The following is a 22,500-nucleotide window of genomic DNA, read 5'->3' as shown; positions in this document are numbered from 1 at the left end:
AAATTTTCCTTAGGCAGTACCCTTGCAGGTTTTTAAGGTAGCAAGTTACCCACTTCAGAGTCACATCTGCAAATGCTTTGCAAAAGTTGATAAAGATTACTCCTTTGACCTTCCCACTATCATCAATATTTAACTTTCAAATTGCGCATAAATATAATTTAGGAGAGATTCAGTGAATAAGCCTACTGCATCTTACACCCCCACTTATTCTTATGAAGTATGTTTCCCATTAATTTTGTATGTTATCTTTTGTCTGAGTGGATACTCAGTCAATCCAAAAAAATACAATACAATACAATACATACATAATTGACCGCTCCCCATAGGGGCTTTTCAGGGCCAATGAAACTGAACGAAACGACAGAACAGAACAACAACAACTGTTAAGAATCCCAACTGGCCGGAGGCAAACCAGTTGGCTATTTACAAGTGCAGCTGGGAAGTTGAACCAGGGACTACCAGGATCAAATTCAACGAGTGGTCAGAGCGGATCTTGAACCCGGGATCTCCGGATCTCAAGGCAAGCACCCTAACCACTGGGCCACACTGCCTCCACCAAAAAAGGCAGAATAGTTCTACAGTAACAAACAACAAACAAAATATATACTAGACCCAGCAAGCTAAAGTTTAGCTTCATGGGTCTAGTTTACATTTTGTTTCTTGTAAACTGTCTATTATTACCTTGCAATCTTACTGGTTATAACAGCTCAAACAGGAGTAATGAATCCCACTGCAAATGAATAAAGGGATATTAAGCATTAAGGATGGTGCCTACTATTGTTATTGCGCATACGCTCTGCGCATCTTGAGATACTCGGATTTCCTATCGGTGATACTTACTAATACAGGGATATTTTTGCGCGGTTTAAAGTAGAAGAAAGAAGAAAGAAGAAAGAGAAAGTAGATCTTAGTAAGTACTCTGGGTAGTTTCAAGTTTTAATTTGAGAAAGAACGCCATACATTGCTTTGTATTTTAAAGCTTTTTACAAATATTATTCATGAATTATCTTTCAATTTTCTTTGTGGATTTTAATAACACTTGTTAAGATCTACAGTTCCTGCATAATCACACACCGGGGCAAAAATATCGTTAATTAGTAGGCACCGTCCTTAAAATGCTTATTTCATATATTTTGCTTATTTAAAAAACCTTTAAAAATGATGAAGAATGTTGTTTTCTATTTTGGAATATCTTCTCTTGTTCCTGATATATGCACGTTTTTGTTCAAAATTGAAGACGCCACAAACTGTACATAGACATGCCTGTAATACATGTAAATCCCAAAAGTGAGAATATCTCCCAAGATATTGGATGGGTGTTGTTCAAACCTGGCACCAGTAATGTACATCAGATAAGGGACAAAGTGCTAGTCCCTATCTACCATAAACAAAATATCTTGGATTTTGAACAGATAAGTGCAGGCAGATGGTCAGACTTGAAAAGTATACATGTAAGCTGCCCATAATGCTCACCAGAGTGAACATGTCTTATTACGGCAATAAACAACAAAATTAAAGACCCAGCAGCAAAAATGGTTGCTATGGCAACAGCATAGAAGGTATCATTTTCTGCCTTACTTGGCATAGATTACCACTGGCAAGTTTGAACAACACCCATCCAAATTTTTTCAGAGAAATATTCTTGATTTTCTTATTTATTGCAGTCGTGTATGAAAGAAGATCTTCCAAAATAGAAAACGTCATTCGTCATCAGAGACATTTCATTTTGATGCTAGCGGGACTTCAAACACGATGTTTGACGAGTTAGCCGAAAGGTCTCTGATGAGTCCCTTGGCAGGGATGAAACATACGTATGTAAGGCTAGCCACATAATTATCCATTGTGAAATACCCAATGTAGACAGCGATATACCACTGGTGACCGGCTTCTAATGAAACCTGTGCATTAACTGGTAAATAATAAACAACTATTCACTGAAGTGGAGGTGGCTATTGGTTGATATTTACAAAGCCATGAAGTGGCAAGGTAAATATCCACCACTAGCCACCTTCACTTTGGTGAATAGTTGTTTTTATTTAGTATATACTAAAACAGTGAGATAATGCAGCACAAAAATATGATTTTAACTCATTTATTCCTGCAAAGATTACAACATTTTCGGGATCAAATTTCACCAATGGTTGGAGGTGAATAGCAAAGGATACCCAGAGTTTGAGTGGCCAATCGGCGCACGCGTTCAACGCTATCTGCTGTTTTAGTATGTACTAATGACTATTATCAGGCCTTCTGACAGGGTGTGCGGGTGCGGAACCGCACAATTCGGTAAAACCCGCACAATTCCGCACAATTCGGGAAAATTTGCAAAATACCACACAATACGGACTTATCTACTCAAAATTTTAATCAAAACGCGTTTTTCTATTGAGTATCAGGAGATCTAGAATATATTTAGGCTATTTTCAGACTATTTACCTCGAAAACACTCTAGTATTTCCACGCTTTCAGCGAACAACTCGTCGATTGGGTTATACAATTAGTGACTGATACAGACTATCTAGATATACATGACGTACATTAGAGGCTCGCTAGGTTTTCTGGGGCAATTTCCTCGAGTGGTTTTGTTTAGCACATTCGATTGCTTCAACAAACATAAAATCAGTTTTAAATAGGTTCTAAACTTCAGTCAATAATATAAAAATCATTCGAAGTAAAATGTAGAGGTAAGTCAGCCATTACAGCAGGAATTTCACGTTGATATGGTTAAAGAAAAGGTAGACAAGGAAAACACGATGTTTGCAAGATTGCGCAATCCCGCACAATTTCCCGCACAATTGGCCTCCAAAAGAGCGCACAATTTTAATTTTTTTCCCGCACCCTGTCAGAAGGCCTCTATTATTGTTTGTGTGCATGCTTCATTCACAATTGAATGACCATGACCATTGGCCTGGTACAACACAATGGCCTCTGGTCAGCTGACTCCCCTATGACCCCCTGGCTGATCCCCACTGAAATTAATGAGAAATTAAGATTTCAAAAAATACACAGTGGCCGACTTGAAGTACTCACTTTTAAATTTCAAAGATGGCGGTTAATCTCCCCCATTTACCATTATTCAACTCCCTTTTTACAATGTATGTCAAATGACAATCTTTTCTTTTTCCATAGACAGATGTCTTGAAATGTTCCAAAATATAAATGTTTTGATTACACAGTAAACACAAACAGAACTGCAACAAACAAACAAGTTGTCATGTCAGTAAAAGTAGCACCAGGTCACCCTCTAGTGCCTAAATTAGCGTCCACCAATGCAAGAAAATGACGAAAATTCCAAGCATCCACAAGGAATCTTGGCTTCAACACAAAAATCTCTTAACTGTGATAACTTGAAATCCAGTTGCTTTTTTTTTAAACGAGGGTTGGATCAGAAATGTCATATGTGTGCTTGCGTCCACTGGCACTGCTCAGTTCTTCAACTAGTCTAGTCGAGTACCTTTCATGTAAACCCTGTAGATCAGGGCTGCCAGTTGACATATTCGTAAGAAAAACAAGGAAGTTCTGACTATCTTCCAATAATCATGCCTACTCACAGAAAATTCTTGAATCTATGCCTGAGAATTAAGTTGCAGCTACATATAAAGGATTGTCACTTGACATAAAAGTGGTTAAATCAATGGAAAATCTCTTAACATATATAAAATATAATAATCTGACCTGCTAATCGTCCTTTCTCGCAGTCTAAGACTGAATTACTAAGGGCACAGCTCAACGAGGTCGGACTGAAGGAGCTGTGCTGCTGGTTAGGCGCTCAGCCCCTGAACGAGACCCATGTACGACCTCAGAGCACAGGACCACAGCCTGATGGAATAAGCCGGGAGTCAATTAATTATTTTTGAAGAGGCCCGATTTTTGAGGAGGGAGGAAAACCGGAGTACCCCGACTGAAACTCAGCCCACATACGACCTAAGGCCAGAGTTGAACCTGGGTCACAGAGGTGGGAGGCATGGTTGATGACCACTAAACCACCCTGACTCTCTTCTGCCATCTTTGAAATTTTAAAGGTGAGCATAATTTCCTCTTTACTTCAAGTCGGCCACAGTGTATTTTTTTGAAATCTTAATTTTTATTTCTCATTTATTTTAGTGGGGGTCAGTAAGGGGTCAGCTGATCATTAAGTTGCATATAGCCCGTGATCATTTCTGAAATTAAGACTCTGAAGGTGACTTCTGCTCAGGTTGTCAAAATATCATCACCGCCAACAGCATATTCTCACGACTCCTTTTAAACAGAAGATCAAATAATACATGTAAGCAACGAGTAACAACAAGCAACTTACCACTGTTGCTCCAAATTAATGCTGATTAATGTGACGTCAAGAAATAGGTTCCGCAACTAGAAGAAATATCTGCAGTTGTGATTTGATGTGGTTTAATATAACATTACCACGTAGTCCTACGACGAAAAGGTTTAAGTTTCCTAAATAAATCATTTAAGCCCAGGCAAATTATAACAAAGTGAACAGATCTAGAGTAGCAACTCCTAATCAATCCCAGGTTGTTAGGAGAAGCATTTGAATGACAAATGAAAAGACCTTTTGACAGTTTCTCATGTCATCTTGGTTGGGGCAAACATGGCTTGATTAATTACAAAGTGTGAATGTATGGGATTTTGGCCAAATGTAAACCTCTATAGAGGCTCCGCCAGGGTAAATTCCAACAAGCAACAAAATTGACCTAAAAAGTATAGCGACAGCACTTAAAGTGAAATCGCAATAAATAACATCATTTCTTTAAATTTCCGACAGCAACGGTCACAGCAACGTGAAATATTGATAAAGCACCAACACGAGACCTTTTAAAATTCAGACAAGTGACATGGGACCCCTTCCCCTGGCAGGGCCTTTCTATAACTCCGCGGCAAAAAGGCAGATTTAAAAAAAAATTAAAAAGTTAAAGTCATTTTATTAATTATTCACTCAATGGAAAATTAGATCATTGCAAATTTAGGTAAAACGTCTAAAAATTGGATATTAGAGGTACAGTAGAAATCTCCTTATGTAGCTTCAAATTTTGCGGGAATTTGCATAATTTTGTTTGCAAAGGTTTACATATGTATATAAAATTTACTAATTAATTTCATTTATGGTTGTCATAGCTTGATTCTGATGTACATACATGTACACTGTACTTCACAAAATAATCGAAATAGAAATACTTTTGAGAGGTATTCTTGACATCAACAATCGTTAGACCTTAAAGGATTTATAATGGTCCAAAGTCACCAAAATTCCCATACATTTGCTGTAATTTCATAGGCGGCCCAAGCTCATGTTACATGACTGTCAAAGCGTCATGTCAGCGACAACACTGGTCTACACAATTTGTTTTGTTTTTTGAGTTAGTTTCACGACAAAGGAGCAAAGAAGCAAAGAGTTATCAATGAATGAAAAAAAAGTTTACTCGCCTTGCTTATTTTGTTTTGTCTTTCCGAGATTTTTAAAACTGTTTTGAGATGTCGTTTGAGAGGCTGTCGTGATCTTCCTAAGATGAAGTCAAGGCTGGACACAGCGATTCATGGAGAAATTTACTCGAAAGCTACACATATTTTTTAATTGAAAAGTTCGTTTGCTGCGTAATTGTTCCTTCCAACGAAAAGAGCATAGTTTGCGTTCCTCCTAACCTACGATCAGGCACACTTTTGCGGAAAAGGGACATTGCACACCTGATCACAGGTTATGTTCCTCGCTGTCTGATCAGCTTGCTGAAAGCATTTTTTTTTTCATCCTTTCGACTCCAATGAGAAAGATTTCCCACACGTCATTTCTAGACCAGGCATTTATCCTCCAAAGCTTGTGCTCGTCTTTTCGACTGTGGGACTGGATTATGGATCTTGCTCACATGCAATTGCCAGTTACCCCTTCAGCACACAGTCGGATCCGGTCCTTGAAAATACAACACTTTCCCTCGTGAAACTAACTCAAAAATCAAAAGAAAATTGTTTAGAACAGTGTTCTCGCTGACGTGACGCTTCGGCAGTCACGTCTCGCCCGTAACGCGAGCTTGGGTCGCCTACGGTAATTTTTATGAAAGCCGTGTTTGCCACCCAGCCAATATGGCGTCAGAAACCGTGAAAAGATCTAATGAACACGGATCGAGATCAAATGACTGTTTATCCAAATAGTTGATTGCTCCATGGCTGTGGAAAACTGATCGATGGTTTCGGTTCGTGAGGTTCATGATTGTCAAGGGAAAGTATATAAAAGGCTCCCACGTCTTGCTTAGCTTTAAATTAAGGAGACTTCAATTCTTATGGCTGAATTCTTCAACGCAATCTTGCTTCACGACAGCCTCCATTACCAATATAACCGAATAAGTGAAACTTACTCTACTTAGAAAAAACTAAACGTATGATTTACTTTAATACTTACTTTCTCGATGTACAGGCAAAGAATAGAAAGCAGGATCAAGCGACGAACAAATCATTAACTAGATTCAGCAAGGGTAAATGTCTTATTACAGCGTACCTTGTAAATTAAGGGATAAGCAATATCGTTAGACTGCTTGTGTGCGTGCGTCATTCACCGAATAATCCAGCTCTATTTCAGTTTGTGTTTAATAACAAATTTCTTCCGCCCACTTTTTTGATTGACAGACAGGTCCCTTATGAGCCAGTCAGATTTACTTCCGTTCCACAAAAACTACTTTCGCGGACTTCCTATTTTGACTGTTGACTGTTCTCTGTGTGGCCATAAAAGAGAGTTACTTTTGGCTTCAATAGATTTTTTCTCGGTTTCTGACGCCATACAATTGATGCGATCATATTTTTCTCAGCGGATGAATATAGGGTACGATTAGGATCAGAAAATAAGTCAGTAGACTGATGTTACGAGGGTTTGCCCCGAGGGGTCTGTATTTGGACCGCTGTTGTGGAATGTGCTTCAGAATGACCTAGCTGAGGTAGTTAAAGCTCATATATCAATGTAAGCTGATGACCATCAGATCTTTTCGTCACATAGCTCAATTGATGAGGTGGCAAAGAGGCTACAACAAAACGGAAATAAAATGACCGATTGGTATGAACAGAATTTACTGAAGGTCACATCAAAAAATATCAGTTGATGGTATTAGGGCCAAAACAAAAACATAGATGGAATGGATTTGTGTATCGGTGGAGACCGTATTGAACAATCTCATAACATGAAACTGTTAGCCCCACAGTCATTTTAAAATAATTATATCTATTGATGAGGTGACAATATCAAACGATCCTTTGGGGCTTCTAAAATCTCTAAACGTTCTACAGTTCTAGAATATCCATGGTCCATGTTGTGAGTCTAAGATTTCTAAAGCTCTAGAATATGTAAGGTCTTTTGGGGGTTCTAAAATCTCTAAAATCTCTAAAGTTCTAGAATATCAAACGATCCCTAGGTCTTCTAACTAGTCTCGTTCTTTCATTCAAATGTTAGCTTTCATGTTACGGTTCGGTTAATCACACTCTTTACGAGATAGTGTGATGAATATAGCACAGTGCTAGCACTCGTTTACCGATGAAGCCCAAGCGCTCGTTTCAGTGATTAGGCCTATAAGGCCTGGCCAAATGCTCGCAACATTTCAACGCAACATCTTGCAACATTGTTGGGTACAACATGTTGCACACGTTTGGCCACCATGTTGCGATATGTTGTGATATGTTGCAACATGTTGGATGATGTTGGATCAAATTTGAAAAGGGTCAAATTTTTCGTGCAACATTTTGGATGTTGTTTGATGTTACTCCATGGTTTGGCCACGTTCACGCAACATTATTGCACTGGGGGCATGCGCGCTAGGTCCACTTTGTTGCGCGCCAGGGGCCTGGGGCGCATAAACATCGACATGTTGCGTTGAAAATGATGAAAATGTTGCGTTCGTTTGGCCACCCCGTTCAACACATGTCGCAACATCATGCAACAATGTTGCAACGTGTTGCGTTGAAATGTTGCGAGCGTTTGGCCAGGCCTTAATTAGCACTCTTTTAAAATTCTAGCTTGGGGGCTACTAAGCTTTCACCCTCCATACATGTCCAATATACCCAAACGAATACGATTCGTCTTGTCAAACCGATGGTCCATTGGTACGAATGGTAGGATTCGTAGCCATAGCAAATGATGTCATTCTAATGGTTTTATTGGTGAAAAACAAGTTCGCTTAAGGAGGCTCGAAAGGGTTTTCAGCTGAGCGCGCCCGCGTAAGCCACACACGCAATTCCAAAAGCTGCTCGCGTTAGCTCATGATTCAAAATGGGTCTCCAGAAATAAACAAATACCACTAATTTCCTTCACCTTTCCTCTCATTCCTATATATGTGGAATATAAATAGACATCTCCTTTTCACGAAAACTTCGAAAATTGTAAACAAACGGTTTAATAGTCACTTAAATCGGTTTGTGTTGGCCTGTAACTCCACTCGCACGTGCACTCGAATGAGCGGGTGACGCATGCGTCTGATCTTGTAACCCCCTCATTTTTCCTTATTTTGGAACTTTACTCCTTCATATTTCTGCTTCCGGACGATAAATTTTTGTCATTTTTTGCATGTCAGATTAATTTAAAACGTTTGTCTTTCAAATTAAAAAAAAATTCCGTAGGTGAAAAAATATTAGAGACATTTCAAAAAGCTGATTTTTCTGAAAAACTGACCTACAGATTTTCCTGAATTTTAAATATTTTAGACATTATTTCTAACATGATATGGTAACCCTGAATGGGAAGATTTCACCGCCCCATTTTTTCAAAACAGATAATATATCTTGATTTTAAGGCGCAGATAAATACCTTATATCGTTGCCATGGTAACGTTATTTTAGAGGAAAATGTGATGTAAGAAATCTATGATGGGTACTTAATACCCTGGCCAAATTTCGTCTTGATATGATTACCCTAACTGTATCTAAGGACAGGATATGTTTATTTGTTTGACAAAAGGACAAACTATTTCGAGCCACTGTTTAAGGGGTTAGGTCACGTTATTTTAGGGTGTTTAGGGAAAATATTTAGCTAATCACGAGTTTAAAATTCGAAAATCATGTGGTAATACGTAATTCCTTTACTGATAAAAATTATCGTTACATCACAAACAAGATGATTCTGAGCAAAAAAGGACCTTTATCCAGGCGATTTTCCATAAACTTGAAAACGTCTGGCCGACTTTTTTCAGGATTACCAAAATGCGGTCCGTTTCTATCTTATACATTTGTGCACATCCATGCTTCTCTTTCCTTTTGCTTTACTTTCTTTTAAGTTTTTCATTCTACTTTTTGGGCGTTTTTGGTTTTATGAAATTATATCATTTAGCGTGACATAGCCTCTTTAATAAGTAATTTTTCGTTTCCAGATGCTTTGAATAGAGAATCGGATGCGTGTAGCAATCCGGAGGTTGCGAATGGGAATTTCACGATACTAATGGATAATTCAAGGACGCAGAGAGTGAGTGGACAGCCACAAAGTGTGTCATATGAACATCCGAGTTCCTACGTATCCCGTCTCCGATATTGCCAATTGTGACATTTTCGAGTTTGTGCGGACAAGCTAACATACATTAACTCGACCTGAAAAATTCAGTTTGCTCCAACGGGATTCGACTGAGCTATATGAGACAATTTCTTAAATTGTTCAGATAAATGCAAAGATGAGTTCTCCTTTTTCTCTATATCCCGCAATTTACAATTCAAAATACGTATACATTTCTTTCACGCAATAACATAGAGTCCTTTCACGGGAACACATGATCCCATGGCCAAAAAATTGACCCCCAGCTGTGTGGCTTCATGGCACAATTGCTAGAGCATTGCACCGGCTTCGCAGAGGTGATGCATTAGGTTCGAATCCCGTTGAATCCATCTGAATTTTTAAGATGTCTATAAGAGACGATTGCTTAAATTGTGCACATAAGTGCAAGAATCACTTCTCCATTTCGTCTTTATCTTGCACTTCAAAATATACATTTCTTTCATCCATAGAGTCCTTTCACGGGAAGTCATGGACCCAACAAATTAGGGAGCTTTAGCAACGACGACGGGAACGGCAACGAGAACGTCATCTAAAAACATAAATTCGCGTTATTGCAATCACTTCGAAACTATTCCAAGCTTTTTGATATGACAAAGGTGTAGCAGTATGTCAGGAATGAAACCGTTATGAGCGGCGCTTAATTTAGGGGAGAAAATGATTATCCTCAAGTGCTGACGTCCTCCATAAAACCTCAAATTTGGCTATTTCACGTTGTTGTTTTGCTGACGACGGCAAGGAAATGGACAAACGTGAAAAACGCACGTGTAGAGCGTGAAAAGCTATTGTTTTTGCTCACTAAATATGCAAATTTGTGATGTTCTCGTTGCCGTCGCCGTTGTCGTTGCTAAAGCTCTCTATTGACCTGCTCTTAACGGTGTGACTTCATAGCTCAGTTGGTTCAGCATCATGAGACCAAATTGGCTAACTCAATGATGTACCCAAATCAAATCTTCCGGGGTTGACTCTCTGTGCGTTGTATTCACATGTCAATGATATGGAAATACCTGGAACAAAACCTTTTATTCCCAAAGGGTTTCAATTCGGTACAACATTGAGTTGGCCGATTTCGTCCACTGCACCAGCGAGGTATGGGTTCAAATCCCGTTGGAGCAATCTACATTTCTCGGTTGTCTATGATAGACAATTGCTTAAATTGTCCAGATAAGTGCAAAGATCACTTCTACATTTCGGTAGTGTAGTTTTATCCGACTTTAAAGATTGTATAAGCCAGTTCGGAGTTTCAAGAAACGAATGTACGCATCCCGACGCGTACATCCAAGCAAATAATTGTCTTTTTTGTCATGATAAGTGGCTGCAAGAATTTGCGTTAGAAATCTTTTGCTTGACTGTCCCAAGGAATTTTGTCCGCTGATAATTGTAGGTTTTTCCAGTGGAGAAGTCCGAAATTTTGTTCCGGGCATTTTCTTCTCTCTTCAAATCATTACCCCTTATTTCGGTCGCCATTAATTAGCTTATTTTCCAAAAGAACCTCTCTTCCCTAGCAGAATGACCACGTTTTTCATTGGCTGTTGTAGACTGAGTCTTTACTATCCGAGTTCGCCTGTGGAACTGTTGCCCTCGTTTGCTCTTGTTCAATTTCGCCCAACATAAAATAGAACCGAAAAATCAAGAAACTTTACCGAGAAAACACATAACCTTAGCAAAAAACAAACTGTATATATTGTGGAATACGATTCTCCAATCATTGCGCGCAGGCTATTTGAGAGAATAAGACCACACTGCTTCGAGTAATAAATGATCGTTTTCGATCCTGAATCACAACGAAAACTCACGCGCGCAAACGATGATGAATGCAAATGTGTGCCACTATTTTCCATATAACTTTGGAAGAAAATTATACGCGCGTTTTTATTCCGTGGTGCGCGTGTGCCTTTTAAAAATTCTGTACTGGCTTATTAATAAGCGATCTCCTAGTTCATGTCCACCTCCTCTGCAAAGCGAGAGAAGCTTTTTTGATGGTAATTTGTTCTACTTTACGAATTTTCATGAAAAAAAACTCCGCACTTAGACTCGCTTTGAAGAGGAGGAAGACATAAACTCGGAAATGGCCTATTCAGACAGTCCTCGGGGATTGCAATTGCTTCATTGTTGAGAAATGTACACGACGGTGAGATCACGTTTAAGGTGAAGAAATCTATCTTATACCAGATACCAGGTCAAATTGTCGTTAGAGAGATGGATCGTATCGTGTGTTTCCACTCACGTGATCAGTAACCTTGACTTTCGACCGAAACAAAAAAAAAACGTTTGCATGATAAGAGAGCTCAATTCGCGGAGAATTAGTTGGGGACACCAACATGGTCGCCGTTCCTTTGTTTAGGGACACCAACATGGCCGCCGTGCGTCGCGTGAAAACACTCTCTAGCTGTGACCATCTACGGGGCTTTCAGTTCTAGTTTTTTTCAACTACCTCGCAAATTTTCAACTTGTCGGTGGCTTAGAGCTGAAGCTACTTTTCAAAATGACAAGAGGACGTGTTCAAAAACAACTCCAACAGTCCCACGCAGACAGCGATTGACAAGTCTCTTTTTCTTATGGACATGACCTAGTTTCGACCCATCAAACTAATGGCACAACTTTAGTTGTCGGAAAAAAACGAATCACACACTTGCGAGACTACATGTATTCGTTTCTTGGATAATGACTGCATACGGGGTTGAGGGTGGCAAAAAGGATTTCCGTGACGCATGATAGCCCTAAAATTATTAGCGTGATGCGTGATCGGACCCAAATTAGGCGCGGGATGCGTGATTGGACATAGCAGTGTGATGCGTGATCTATTATTGCGCAAAGGCATGACGCCTTAGTTACGCCTTACTCGAACACAACTACTGAAAATGTTGATGTGCGATCTAAGACGTCTACTTGACGAAAAGAACGCTGGATACAGTATATTACCGCTAATTCATTTCAGGCTGCAGTTGAGCTTCACTTACATGTATGTGATGCGTGATGGCTTAATTTTTCATTTCTGTGATGTGTGATGGCCCACCAAAAATTAGCGTGATGCGTGATAGATACGAGATAACATTCTCAGACTGTAGAAAGTTTAAACTTGCAATCCATACTAATTAAGAAACCAAGCAACACTTCAATTTCCTAGTTTAATTAGGTTCTGGAAGTTTTCAACATGTAAAACTTCGGAATCCCACTTGTTTGATTCTAGGCCCTATTTCTAGCAATGTTTCCCATACATTACTTACATTTAAGGTATAATAATTAGAATACCATGATGTAATTTCTACTTTCCTATTTTAGTTGAGCCTTGAGACATTTGCCTAAAAAAAAACCGGCCACTTTTTAAATTTTGCTTTTGCCCGTCTTATAAAATCTCAGAAAATCCACACTTACAACACTTTTGAAAAGCTTGCCATTTTTGTTATTGCAGGCTTTTTATCTCGAATTTTTTCGTCACACAAAGGCCCAACACGTCTTAGGGCCTCCACAGACTAGACAAGTAATTGGTTAAAACTACCTTTTATCGCAAACAGAAAGTCATCGACAACTATGTCTGATGGAAGCAATCCACACACTGGAGTATTTCGCTGTCGATTACAAAATTATTCCCGGGAGAACTTGGAACTAACATTCACTGCGCATGTTCAAATACGATTGTTGTGGACAACTAAACTGCCTATCCCCACCCTGAGCTTCCATTGCATTTCTGCAAGTGGAAGCCTTAGTCTGCAGGAGCTTTCCAATCAACTCCACCATTTCTTTTGCGTACGGCGACTGTTCATAAATGGGTTTACCAAGGGCCCAAGTGGCTTTCTTTAACCACGGATCGCCCACAAGCAGCACTTCACTCTTACTGTTAAAATCGATAGGTGCACTAGTGATTAATTTTAAGGCGGTCAGTGAGGGAACAGTAGGGATCCTGACAGTGTCACTCAATGCAGAAAAAGGAGCCAAGCAAAATGGTCCATCAGGAACAAATATCAAGTCATGACCCTGGAGCAAGTCTGCAATGGGACCAATTAAAACATCATACAAGGGCTTCAAGCAGTTGACGGTGGAGCTCCTGCTCTGTTTAAAAGTAGTTTTCATAAGTGAGTAGGCACTTCCATTTTCGATTTCCGTTTGCCTAAAGTTTATCTCGGTCCCTCTTCTCAGCATCCTTTACTGATAGTGTTGTCTTCAAGTGCTATAAAAACTGTTTGTGAAGGTTGATATTCTAATAGAGAAGAGATAGTCTCCTTTATTGTTACTTCCTGAGGATGGTTCTCTATCAGCATGGTATTGCACTTACAAAGTGTCTGTCAAAGTCTGTGCTCTTCCTTGCTCAGCAGCATATCTTCATCAATCAACCCAGACTCTGATACGCATTGCCAAGATTGCAAAGGGCTCTTCCCTCCCCAGCCCTATTCCCTACTTCTTTAGCAATACTAACATTTTGGTTGTGGTACTCTAAGGCTTGCTTAAAATCACCAAGACTATGATACGCATTACTGAGATTGCAACAGGCTCTTCCCTCGCCGGCCCTATCCCCAATTTCTTTCGCAATACTGAGATGTTCTTTGTGGTACTCTATGGCTTGCTTAAAGTCACCCAGCCTATGATACGCATTGCCGAGATTGCAACAGGCTCTTCCCTCGCCGGCCCTATCCCCAATTTCTTTCGCAATACTGAGATGTTCTTTGTGGTACTCTATGGCTTGCTTAAAGTCACCCAGCCTATGATACGCATTGCCGAGATTGCCATAGGCACTTCCCTCCCCAGCCCTATCCCCTACTTCTTTAGCAATACTAAGATGTTGGTTGTGGTACTCTATGGCTTGCTTAAAATCACCCAGACTATGATACGCATTGCCGAGATTGCCATAGGCTCTTCCCTCTCCAGCCCTATCCCCTACTTCTTTAGCAATACTAAGATGTTGGTTGTGGTACTCTATGGCTTGCTTAAAATCACCCAGACTATGATACGCATTGCCGAGATTGCCATAGGCACTTCCCTCCCCAGCCCTATCCCCTACTTCTTTAGCAATACTAAGATCTTGGTTGTGGTACTCTATGGCTTGCTTAAAATCACCCAGACTCTGATACGCATTGCCGAGATTGCCATAGGCTCTTCCCTCTCCAGCCCTATCCCCTACTTCCTTAGCAATACTAAGAAGTTGGTTGTAGTACACTATGGCTTGCTTAAAATCACCCAGACTATGATACACATTGCCGAGATTGCAATAGGCACTTCCCTCCCCAGCCCTATCCCCTACTTCTTTAGCAATACTAAGATCTTGGTTGTGGTACTCTATGGCTTGCTTAAAATCACCCAACCTCTTATACGCATTGCCGAGATTGCCATAGGCTCTTCCCTTTCCAGCCCTATCCCCTACTTCTTTAGCAATACTAAGATGTTGGGTGTGGTACACTATGGCTTGCTTAAAATCACCCAGACTATGATACGCATTGCCGAGATTGCCATAGGCACTTCCCTCCCCAGCCCTATCCCCTACTTCTTTAGCAATACTAAGATGTTGGTTGTGGTACTCTATGGCTTGCTTAAAATCACCCAGACTATGATACGCATTGCCGAGATTGCAATAGGGTGCTCCCTCCCCAGCCCTATCCCTTACTTCTTCAGCAATACTAAGATGTTGGTTGTGGTACACTATGGCTTGCTTAAAATCACCCAGACGACGATACGCATTGCCGAGATTGCAATAGGTTGCTCCCTCCTCAGCCCTATCCCCTACTTCTTTAGCAATACTAAGATCTTGGTTGTGGTACACTATGGCTTGCTTAAAATCACCCAGACTATGATACGCATTGCCGAGATTGCCATAGGCTCTTCCCTCCCCAGCCCTATTCCCTACTTCTTTAGCAATACTAAGATGTTGGTTGTGGTACACTATGGCTTGCTTAAAATCACCCAGACTATGATACGCATTGCCGAGATTGCCATAGGCTCTTCCCTCCCCAGCCCTATCCCCTACTTCTTTAGCAATACTAAGATGTTGGTTGTGGTACACTATGGCTTGCTTAAAATCACCCAGACTATGATACGCATTGCCGAGATTGCCATAGGCTCTTCCCTCCCCAGCCCTATCCCCTACTTCTTTAGCAATACTAAGATGTTGGTTGTGGTACACTATTGCTTGCTTAAAATCACCCAGACTATGATACGCATTGCCGAGATTGCCATAGGCTCTTCCCTCTCCAGCCCTATCCCCTACTTCTTTAGTAATACTAAGATGTTGGTTGTAGTACACTATGGCTCGCTTAAAATTACCCAGACTATGATAGGCATTGCCGAGATTGCCATAGGCTCTTCCCTCGCCGGCCATATCCCCTACTTCTTTAACAATAAAAAGACTTTGTTCGCGGTACTCTATAGCTCGCCTGAAATCACCCAGACTCTCGTAGGCATTGCCGAGATTGCAATAGGCTCTTCCCTCACCGGCCCTATCCCCTACTTCTTTAGCAGTACCAAGACTTTGTTGGTGGTACTCTAGGGCTTGTTTACAATTTCCTAGACTGTTATAAGCACTGCCGAGATTGCCGTAAGCGATTCCCACTCCCGCCCTATCCCCTACTTCTTTTGCAATACTAAGATCTTGGTTGTGGTACTCTATGGCTCGCTTAAAATCGCCTATACTGTAATAGGCATTGCCGAGATTGCCATAGGCTCCTCCCTCCCCAGCCCTATCCCCTACTTCCTTCGCAATACTAAGATCTTGGTTGTGGTACTCTATGGCTTTTTTAAAATTACCGAGACTGTGATACGCATTGCCAAGATTGCCATAAGCTCTTCCTTCCCCAGTCCTATCCCCTACTTCTTTTGCAATACTGAGGTCTTGGTTGTGGTACTCTTTGGCTTGTTTAAAATTGCCCAAGCTATCATAAGCATTGCCGAGATTGCAATAGGCTTTTCCCTCCTCAGCCCTATCCCCTATGTCTTTTGCAATACTAAGATTTTGATTGTGGCACTCTACGGCTTGTTTAAAATTGCCGAGACAGTGATGGGCATTACCGAGATTGCCAAGGACTCTTCCTTCCTCGGCCCTGAAACCTATCTCCTTAAAAATGCCTAATGCTTCTGTGTAATTTCTTATGGCCTGTTTAAAATCAGCTATGCCATCAAAGTAGTTGCCCAGACTGAAACAAGCCAAACCCTCTTCTCGTCTGTTTCCCTCCTTTCTTGCAACGCTTAGCTCTTTCATGTGCTGCTCCAAAACGTCCAGCTTTCTATCCGCCATTCTTGATAATCAGAATCGGGAAGGTTTTGTGCACCTAGAAGATATATGAATAAAAACATAAAAAGTTGAATGCCATGACTGCAAATGCTATAAACAGCAAGGTTGTTTGAATGGTGAAGGAACTATTTTTTCTGGCAGTCTTTCAAAAATAAGTGCCCACTTTCTTTAGTTCATAAGGGTGACCAAAGCAATCATTTCGATATAAGGAGACATTACAGAATGAATAGGAATATAGCGTGTAACTGTGTTCGACGTATACTATTCATGTCGTCTTTCAGTTGCACGGGTTTTATGATATCCCATGGGTATATATCGATTCGAGGCCTTTTGACACCATCTTGGGCTGACTGACACTTATGTGATATGTAGTAAAAAGACATATGTCTCCTGAAGCCATAAATGGTCAGGATTCCATTAAATACGCGAGTATTCTGATTGAAAAAATCGGCCCGCAATGCGTACAAGTGTTGCTTACAGAATTAGCTGGTTTTATGGGAAGCTGACAAAGGGCACTTTACCTTCAACAAAAATCACTGGTACAAATTTTCGGAATTGTTTTGGTCGAATGGAACACGCCACATCCCAGAAAGTCATGTGTACTGATATGTTTATTGTTCTTTTGCTTGTCCACATGAGCTCACGTTCAGTAGGGAGACTAACACCAACATCTCTCGTGAATGCAACTAGAAAGTTCCGGCAATGCTGGAAATTCCAGCAGAGATGTGTAATGAAAACGTATTCCCAAATTTTCGAAAAAATTCCTGGAACTTTGCCTGTTCCATTCAATTTTGGCCTGGAAATCTCCAAATTTTGGTTGAATGGAAAGCATCCAAATTCTTAGTATGTATGCCGTCAATTATCGAGTCAAGTGACAGTTAGATAGTTTTCCATTTAACAAATCGGAAGTGGTTCATCGTTGTCTGTACTCTTATTGACAATGATATTCATCATTACAGTGGTCAAAATGTTGTGCGCCTCGTGAGTCCGCAATAAATTTTGACCAGCTTTTCTTGTTTTCATATTCCCAGTCCAATATATGATTCATTTAATACATCACTTTGTTCATTGATTCATTCCTCACGGGAAAATTAGGACCCACAAATGACCAGCTCCCAAAGTCAGTGGCTTCATAGCTCAATTGGTTAGAGCGCCGCACCAGTATCGCGAGGTCACGGGTCCAAACCAATTATTATTACTATTATTATTAAAACTTCGTAGCAGCACGAAGTAAGATGTTGCTTTGATGATCCATACGATGTTTTTGAAATTCATTACAGAATGCCTGTTATATTGGTGAAACCAATAGACACCGCCACTTGCCTCCGACAAACATTCCCACATCTTTAAGCACTTGAGAGGTTCTGAAAATTGTCGCTCCCTTTGTTCAGATGACTGTTTTGAAATCCTCGATTCTGCTTCCACACGTTTCCAATTGAAAATTAAAGAAGCCATGCATATCCTTTGGGAGCAGCCATCTTTAAATTCCCAAGTCAAACATCTTAATTTATCCCTTTCATACTAATTAGTTTCTTTTCTTAGCTTAAATAGTGTGGTTTTTGTTTGGTTTGTTTCGTGGTTGTGTGTTTTTATTCTGTTCTCGCCTTCATCCTAAATTATTCATGTTATATCTCACTTTGTTACACTTTTCATTGCTCAACTTCAGTTTATTTCTCATTGTACAACTGACGATGGATGATGTTTCATCTGAAACATGTCTTGATTAAATATGACCTTCAAAAACATCATTTGGTTCATCAAAGCAATATTATTATTATTATTGTTATTGTTATTATCATTATCATTATCATTAATTTTTTTATTCATCGAATGAGTGCCAAGAATGTCTAATAGCAGACTATATTTACAATACATTTTTCATGAACTTCATTCCAGAAGTGACATCCAAGATTTTCTCTCAGTTTTATTTAGAAAGTGCACATAAAAGATTTTAAATAGATAAAAATACTTTACACCTTCATTATAAACAGCTAACTGCAATGACCGCGTACTTGCATGTACACCGGTATGCCTCGCACAGTGTTCTTACCAGATTTTTTTTCTAAGGGATCACGTGACCAATAACCATTAAATTTAGGGGCGGTCCCTTAAAAACGTTACTTTTTTTTTTCTTCTAAATATTCCAGCCATTCGCGTTTCATTTTTCAAGCATTTTGAAATACACGTAGATCTTTCTTGCTACATGTACATGTCGATAACAAGGCAGAATTGTCTTCTATAGGTGGATAGGCTTTTGCAGAATCTTCTTCTTGTACCTCCAACCTCGGAACTTTAGGGCTTGATAAAAACAATGTCAATCTTCTTTGTTGTAGTTGTGACATCACTGCGCATTTTGTTCAAACGGACCCAAGCTCAGATATTTCGAGGATTGAGCCTGCCATAAATTTGGCCAGCATTGTGACCACAAACTAGCCTTAGTCTTCTGGCAAGTTAAATTTAAGACTGTGTTTGATGTCCTGTTTGATTCACAGGTTGAGGTTGCTTTTTGCCCAGTTAAACTTAAGATATTCCTCTTTTCTTTGGTTCGAAAAAACATGCTAACCATTGATAAACTATAAGCGAGTATTTTCCAAACATTTCCAGCCTTGGTGTTGATTACTGTGCGCCGATTTAGAATTTTGTGCGTGAATCCCGCAAGGGGGCAGCCTGGTGAGACCACTGCAGCTGTGTTTACTCGGTATTAACATTAGTTTCCTGCTTACGTATGTACCATAGCACTTTTTCCATTGACAACTGTAATTCTCAGAAGTAATGAAAAACTAATGAAATTCTTGTTCAAAATGAATCGTGTTTATAAAATTGTTTAAAATGTACCACCATCATAAAAGTCGCAAATTGAAACTAGCGAATAGAGGTCTTAATAGCCGACGTTTCAGCGTCATCATAACCCCATTCTCAAGGTACATAGCTAGATAAAAAAGGATCTTCGACAACATATAACATGTGTATTACATCCACAAATACAAAATGGTTGCTTACTGAAGCTTATGTCATTTAGCCGAGGGTACACTGAAACCTATCCTCAACCCTGTTCTCAGGGCCCTAAGCTGCCAGTAAACCATGTGACAAGTGCTCTGTTCACAGTGAAAAATCCAGCCCACCAGCCATAACTTGGATGACGACATTGAGTGGATTACGCTTCGTCTAAACCACACCAAAAAAGGTATTGCGATACATATGGCACCTACAAAAGGCATGTAAAGAACCGTAGACAAATAACACAACTTCGTATGTGGAAATCAGAAATCACATTTCTTTTAAGACCACTTTCACCTTCGCAAGACTACATCAACATCAAATCAACGGACAAGAATTCAATGTTCAGTTTCGTTGCACAGCACGTGATAAAGTCGGATCCAGTTTTCCACACATTTGTCAGCGGGGCCCCGCAGATTGATGACATCATGCATCAATCCATGTTTAAATTATTACAAAAATACTCCAACAAATCACTTTAGAAAAAGTTTCTTAGCAAGAATTCACAACAACTGCTGGGACATCTTCATCCCTCACAACTGTAATAGGAACAGCATTTGCTGGTTCAGAGTTCAGTTTTACTTCCAAAGGGTGCAGTCTCCACAGAGGGTGTCTCGATTCTAACAAAGGCATGTTGCCGGACTTAACTCTCGCTACTGTATTTCGAACTTCATCATCTGGGCCAGGAGGTAAGCGTTGAACCCTTCCAAGGTGCCACCGCTGTCTTGGGGTCTTCTCATGTATGCACACAACATCTCCCACTTGAAACTTGCGCACTCACTGTTAACTCTGTAAGAACAGCGATGCTGTTCTCCAAGTTGTGTGAGATACTCTGCTCGCCAGCGGTTCCAGAGATGATCGAGGATGCGCTATAAGAACCTTGCTCTCCTTGAAAGCGTTTCCTGGGTTTGTGCAACATCTATACAAAAGTTCTTTGATGGAGTTGACAGAATTCTTCTTCGTCCTACAACCAAGTGAGACGGCGTTAGGGATCCCTCGAGCTCATCATAAACGTTACTCAATGGACGTGAATTCAAGATTGCTTCAACTTCTACAATTAACTCCTTTTTTCACTTTTCCCCTTAAACACAAGCCGCAAGACATGCACAGTAACTCGTACCAGTCTCTGTAGACTACTGAACCTTTTCAAAGGAATAATGCATGCAAGATTAACTTTTCTTTCTGACGTCACTCTGTCAGCCACGATGTTTGCAAGAACAGTGCTGTTACGTTGCTTCTTTGGAGTACTTGAACTTTCCTTCTTCGACTGAAGCCAAGTATCGGGTTCTGACTTCAGGGCTATGACTTCAGGGTTCACTGGAAGGGTTCACTGGAAGGTTCGACCAACAGAAGACAGAATTAACCAGTCTAGTCAGAACCAGAGCCTAACAATTCCAGTCGTGGTATGGTATCCCCACTGATAGGTGCAACCCGTGCCTTTCATGTCACAAGCTCGGCAAACACGGTTCCGTCAGTCAACTTGACACACAAATATACAACTGCTCCGTACGCTTTCTCAGATGAATCAACAAACCCATGAACTTGGACAATCTGCAGATCTGAAAATGATACACCGCAAAAGTAATGTCTTTTCAGCTGTACTACTCCAAACATTCTTGAAGCTTGAGTAAGCTTCAGCAACTTTTCATGAATAAACATTTCAACAGGATCGTCCCAGTCCATCTTTGACTTACAAACAGATTAGAAGATTATCTTCCACAGGATGATAACTGGGCTCAGTAAACCAAGTGGGTCATACAGCTTGCTCGTCCGTGTGAGAATGCTTCTCTTTGTAACAGGGCAACCATTGTTGGTTTTCATGGGAGAGGCCAAGTTTAGACAGAACATATCATTTTTAGTGTCCCATCCAACTCCAAGTACTATACACCTTACACTGCAGGGGTCACCTTTCGACTTGAACTGAGAACTTGAGAACGTCTGATCTTCTTCTTGAATCTTACATTCTTCAAAAGGCTTGGTTGGGACTTAAACGTCCAGAGGAAGCACTCTTTCATATTCTTGAATTCTCTCCTGAACTAGTGCAGAATTACATACCCACTTTTGCACATTAAGTCCTGCATTCTTGAAAAGTTCTTACACATCTCGAAGAGCAGATCAGCAGAGTTAAGTTCACCCACAAATCATCCCCATGCAGGCTTTTCGACAAACACTCAACACATTCTCCGGGAATTTCAGTGGAGGTTAAGTGATGAAGAATATTTTTTCATTTAACAAGCAGGGACTTGAGGAAATGCCAAAAGGAACTCTTGCAAATCTGTAAACTTTGATACAAAAATTTGGTTTTATCAACAGAGTTGATAATGTAAATCGGCCACCGTACAGAGATTCTAAAAGCTGACGTTTTGAGCGTTACCCTTCGTCACAGTGAATCAAGAAATTGTGGGTTACCTGTAATTTTTATAGTAGAGTAGGAGCTACGCTATTGGTGGTAACATGGTTACGTGTATAAGAACTACACGTAACCCACAATTCCTTGATTCGCTCTGACGAAGGGTTAATGCTCGAAACGTCAGCTTTTAGAATCAAGGTACGGTGGCCAATTTACATTATCAACTCCGTTAATAAAACCAAATTTTTGTACACTACTTCCCAGCCGACGTAGCACCAAAGTTTCTTTAGAAACTACCCCCTTCATTCATTTGTAAACTTAGGTGTTTGCTACCGATATCACTGACCCACAGCGAAGATAGTCACGATCTTTTGGGTCAACTGAAATGTTCAGAAAGGCTTTCTCTGTGTCTCCTGAAATAGCCACTTTGAAATA

At 40.3% G+C, this 22,500-nt stretch overlaps 1 protein-coding gene and 2 pseudogenes across 2 annotated transcripts in view; all 3 read right to left on the bottom strand.

The window, feature by feature from the left end:
* Nucleotides 1-22,500, bottom strand: part of LOC138033426 (uncharacterized) — a 196,778-nt pseudogene that overhangs the window by 72,667 nt on the left and 101,611 nt on the right.
* Nucleotides 1-22,500, bottom strand: part of LOC138033336 (tetratricopeptide repeat protein 28 pseudogene) — a 99,676-nt pseudogene that overhangs the window by 39,508 nt on the left and 37,668 nt on the right.
* Nucleotides 11,949-22,500, bottom strand: part of LOC138033423 (tetratricopeptide repeat protein 28-like) — a 49,515-nt gene continuing 38,963 nt past the window's right edge. For both annotated transcript variants that reach the window (XM_068881149.1, XM_068881150.1), the window contains exon 2: nucleotides 11,949-16,755. In XM_068881149.1, coding sequence (XP_068737250.1) covers nucleotides 13,830-16,721 — 2,892 coding nt within the window. In that variant the 5' untranslated portion in view covers nucleotides 16,722-16,755 and the 3' untranslated portion in view covers nucleotides 11,949-13,829. The remainder of the gene's footprint in view (nucleotides 16,756-22,500) is intronic.

This window comes from Montipora capricornis, chromosome 14 (assembly GCF_036669925.1).
Source record: "Montipora capricornis isolate CH-2021 chromosome 14, ASM3666992v2, whole genome shotgun sequence".
NCBI classification, from domain to species: Eukaryota; Metazoa; Cnidaria; class Anthozoa; order Scleractinia; family Acroporidae; genus Montipora; species Montipora capricornis.
The sequence above is the reverse complement of the archived record's forward strand: the minus strand, read 5'-3'. Positions and strand labels throughout refer to the sequence as shown.